Here is a 4,801-nt window from a genome sequence, read left to right as displayed (position 1 = left end):
CAGAGATATATAAACGACTCCCTGCGCGAATACTTAGACGTATTTTGTACAGCCTACCTGGACGACATTTTGATTTATAGCCGCACCCGAACAGAACACGAAGAACATTTGAAACTCGTACTGGAAGCCCTGAGGAAAGCCGGGCTATACGCCAACGCCGCGAAGTGCGAATTCTTCGTGACGGAAACCAAGTTCCTGGGCCTGCTGGTCGGCGTCGAAGGCGTAAAAATGGACCCTGAAAAAATCACCGCTGTCCTGGACTGGCAAACACCCAAAAAGCTTACTGACGTACAAGCATTTTTGGGGTTTGGCAACTTTTACCGGCGCTTTATCCGAGATTTCTCAAAGATCGTAGCCCCTTTGACGAGATTGACCAAGAAAGACGTCGCATTCGAATGGAATAGCGCCTGCGAAACCGCCTTCCGACTGCTGAAGAGAAAGTTTACCGAAGCCCCCGTACTGGCGCACTTCGATTGGGAAAAGGATGTGATCCTGGAGACCGACGCTTCCGATTATGTTTCTGCGGGAATATTGTCACAATACGGCGACGACGGAATACTCCGCCCCGTCGCGTTCTTTTCGAAAAAACACACAGCTACCGAATGCAATTACGAGATTTACGACAAAGAATTGCTAGCCATTATCCGCTGTTTTGAAGAATGGCGCCCGGAACTCGAAGGGACGTCGTCCCCGGTCCAAGTAATTACGGACCACCGCAACCTGGAATATTTCACGACGACGAAAATGCTCAACCGCCGACAAGCCCGATGGGCCGAATTCCTGTCAAGATTTAATTTCCGTATCACCTACCGACCCGGGAAACAAGGAGCGAAACCCGACGCACTAACCAGGAGGTCAGAGGATATGCCTGAGGAGGGGGATGAACGACTTAAGCACCAAACACAAGTCGTACTGAAAGAACACAATTTACCTGCCCGCCCCACCCGGTTACAACCCATAATCCGCCAAAACAAACCCCTATTGCCAAGACACCTGATAGAGCTACTAGACGCCGGATACGAATCCGACCCGATAACGCAATCTGCCCTAGAAGCGTTGAGGACAGGCGCCGACCGCCACCCCAAGCTGCAATTGGCCGAATGCGAAGAACGATCCGGCTATTTGTATTACCGCAATAGACTGTACGTACCCGATTCGAATAATCTGAAAGCCGAGATCCTGCGCCGCTGCCACGACTCCCCCGTCGCCGGTCACCCCGGCAAAGCAAAAACCTACGACCTGCTGTCCCGAGAATATTACTGGCCCGGAATGCTACATTACGTATCATTATGGGTAAAGAAATGCCAGACCTGCCGCCGAATCAACCCGTCCCGCGAAGGCCACCAGGGCCTCCTGCGACCCCTGCCCACTCCTGAACGCTCATGGCAACACCTGTCGATGGATTTTATCACACATTTGCCGCAAAGCAACGGCCACGACGCCATTCTAGTGGTCGTAGACCGCCTGACTAAGATGAGACACTTCGTCCCTTGTAAAGGGACCTGCAATGCCGAGGACACCGCCAACCTGTACCTACACCACGTATGGAAACTACACGGGTTGCCCCTGACGATAGTTTCGGATAGAGGCACCCAATTCGTGTCGAAGTTTTGGAAACACCTGACAACCCGTTTGAAAATCGACAGCCTGCTATCCACTGCTCACCACCCCGAGACTGACGGACAGACCGAGCGTTTTAACGCGTCCCTGGAACAATATTTGAGAGCTTATGTGGCCTACCTGCAAGATGATTGGGAAAGTTGGCTTCCCCTCGCCGAATTCACAGCCAACTCCCACAAGTCCGAGACCACCGGAACCTCCCCGTTTTACGCGACTTACGGATTCCATCCCCGCATGGGATTCGAGCCGGTACCCCTGAACCAGCCTTTGCCCGCCCAGCGGGATGCCGAAAAGCTAGCCGCCCGAATGGAAGCCATTCTGGAACAAGCCCGCGCCGAAATGACCGCCGCCCAAGCCCGTTACGAAGAACAGGCGAACCGACACCGTACCCCGGCCCGCCGGCTTACCGTCGGCCAATATGTATGGTTAGACGCACGGAACATCCAGACCGCCCGCCCGCAGAAGAAACTGGATTGGAAGAACTTGGGACCCTTCCGAATTTCTGAAGTGATTAGCCCGTACGCCTACCGTTTGGACCTGCCGTCGTCTATGAGAGTACACCCTGTTTTCAATATAAACCGACTAAAACCTGCTGACGTTGAGCCCCTGCCGGGCCAACAACCTGCACCGCCACCCCATTTGGAAGTGGAAGGTGAGAGAGAATACGAAGTCGAAGAGATCCTCGACTCCTTTTGGGAAACCCGCGGCCGAGGAGGCCGCCGGCTGAAATATATCGTCCGTTGGGCTGGATATAGCGAACCCACGACTGAACCTGCCGATTACCTGGAAAACGCTGCTCAATTGGTAAAGAATTTCCACCGTCGATACCCCCATAAGCCCGGGCCCCGGCCGTGACGGAGCTCGGCCTGGAAGGGGGGAATACTGTCACAGACCTGAAGGACAGCCACTGGGCTGTCGCTTAGTCATGACCCCTGTCACGTGAAGGCGCGAGGGCCGAGCGCCTCGCGCGCGTATATCTACGCGAAATCTCTGCAGTCTCCGATATGTAGCTCCTCGAGCTACGTCTTCGTCAACAACCACCTGCTACCCTGTGCCTGGAAGACTAGATAGCCAATATACTCTGTCCTGTTACCTGATTGCCCGCACCTACCTGTCCGCCCTGCCTGCCCGTGACATCCTGTCGGCGTTCGTAAATCCGATTGTTAAATTTAATGGCAAATTCGACGTATTCGAGGAAATCCTCGGATCGGTCGAATTTGGATTTTTTATTTTTTATTTTTAATTTTAATTTTTAATAAAATTAAAAATTTTTGGTTTTTTCGATTATATCCAATTTTATTGCTAATTTTTTAAATTCGGTTATATAAACGGAGGTTAATTTGGTTTGTTATAAATTAACCAAATTTTGTTCGGTTTATTATTTTTTATCGGATTTTTGGAATAAAAAACGGAAGGTGCGTTTATATTTTGCGAAAATTAAAAAAATGTCGGTAATTTTTTAACGTCGTTTTTCGGGGGATATATTAAACCATTCCTGCAACAGGGGTTCGAACCAAAATAAAGTTCGTTTTTGAAAAAAAATAACCGCGTATATTACCTTTTTTATTTCGTTGCGGAAAATTTCCAAATGGAATATTTGGTAAATACGTATTTGTACAAAATATTTTTTAAATTATCCAAATATATTATCGAATATAATTGGGGGGTTAAATTTAAATTTTTCGCGTTTATTAAAAAAGGTTAAAATAATATTAGCATTAGTTCGGAAAACCTGGAATTCCTTTTGGAATTGGGTTGCGCGGAACGTTTATTTGTGGAATTCCTGGTTAATTTAAATAACCTGTTTACGGAATTGGTTTTTTTCGTTATTATTATCGTTATTATCCTTGGGCCGAACAGGGGCTTTTTGGGCCGCCTTGCTGCTCGTAACCGGGGTGTTGGGAATATTATTTTTAAAAAATTGGGAAAATATATTATCGGTAATATTGTTCGGTATATTTTAAAACAAAATATTAAACAAAAACAATTAAAATATTATAATTAAAATATCGGGATAACCTGTTTTTAGGGTAAAATATAATGGGTTAAAACTGTTAATAACAATGGTGCTAACAGGGGATATAGGGGTAAACCCTAGGTGCGGCGTGGTAAATAACCAGTGCTAAAAGCGCTGAATAATAGGTAGAAATGCACTATAATTTTGGTACTGATAAATAATTGGTTGGGGGAGATTTTGCTTTATTTCCCTTACATACTCTCCGACATCGAAGTGGGGGTCCGCACGCCAGAAAAGGTTCCGGTGCCGCGAATGAATTTCCGAAAAACTAATTTGTATGGGTTTTTGAAAAAACACCCTCATTTGCATACAAACCATCTCTGGGTTTGCATTTAAACGTTGACTTGGTGAAATTTTCAACCCGGTACAGGGTAGCTGACTCGCAGGTGCAGGGTGGGTATTAAACCCGGTACAGGGTAGCTAACCCCACTCGCTGACCTTTAAATTGCATTCCTGCATTAACAAAGTAACGGAATTCCACCATTCCCCACTCCACTTCGGCACTAAATAAAATTGGCTATATACAAATAAAAGTGGGCTTATTACATGCAAAATAATGCATATAATTAACACCCCCTCTCTTTTGCTACTTAATCCAAAAATAAAGTCGGAAAAGAAAAGTACGTAAAATAAAACCCCCAAAACAAAAAAACAAAAGAAATTCCCCCTTGTGTCCCAACCCAACTCGAACCCCCGGTGCGAACCCCCTGGATGAATAAGCCCTTTGTACCAAACCCCCGATTGACTGAACCCCAGATTGGACGAACCCCCGAATTGAAAAAGACCCCCAGAATTGTAACAACCCCCGGATTCGAACCCACGACCTACAGATTATAACCAACGGAACTTACTACTAAGCCAGGTAGCTAATCTGGCTGTTCGTTGTTGTGGATCCCAGAAGAGTTTAATATATAGGGTAGATTAAAAATCGCTAGGTCGCCCAAAACGCGAGCTAATTAAATTCGGATTTGACTTCGGGTATAAGGTTGGTATAAGTTGCTTAATAATCAACCTGAGCAGGGTAGGTTTGGGTAGATCGGTTGGTGTCGGGCTAACAAAAATCCAATAATTGCAAACAAAGGAGAAAAATGGTGGTAGTTAGCTAACGAACTAACTAGGTGCCCTACAATTCAATAGGTAAAAACTAAGTTTACAGGGGTTTTA

General features: G+C 46.5%; 1 protein-coding gene across 1 annotated transcript; it reads right to left on the bottom strand.

Annotated features, from left to right (window-relative positions):
• Nucleotides 1–3,714: 3,714 nt before the first annotated feature.
• MGG_16598 (uncharacterized protein) lies at nt 3,715–4,177 on the bottom strand (the record flags this gene model as incomplete). The annotated part of the gene is made up of 3 exons (XM_003711183.1): nt 3,715–3,773; nt 3,837–3,905; nt 4,063–4,177. Coding segments are annotated over 3 exons (243 nt in total), but the record flags the coding sequence as incomplete, so codon positions are not given.
• Nucleotides 4,178–4,801: the final 624 nt, after the last annotated feature.

The sequence above is a fragment of the Pyricularia oryzae genome, chromosome 3 (assembly GCF_000002495.2).
Source record: "Pyricularia oryzae 70-15 chromosome 3, whole genome shotgun sequence".
NCBI classification, from domain to species: Eukaryota; Fungi; Ascomycota; class Sordariomycetes; order Magnaporthales; family Pyriculariaceae; genus Pyricularia; species Pyricularia oryzae.
The sequence above is the reverse complement of the archived record's forward strand: the minus strand, read 5'-3'. Positions and strand labels throughout refer to the sequence as shown.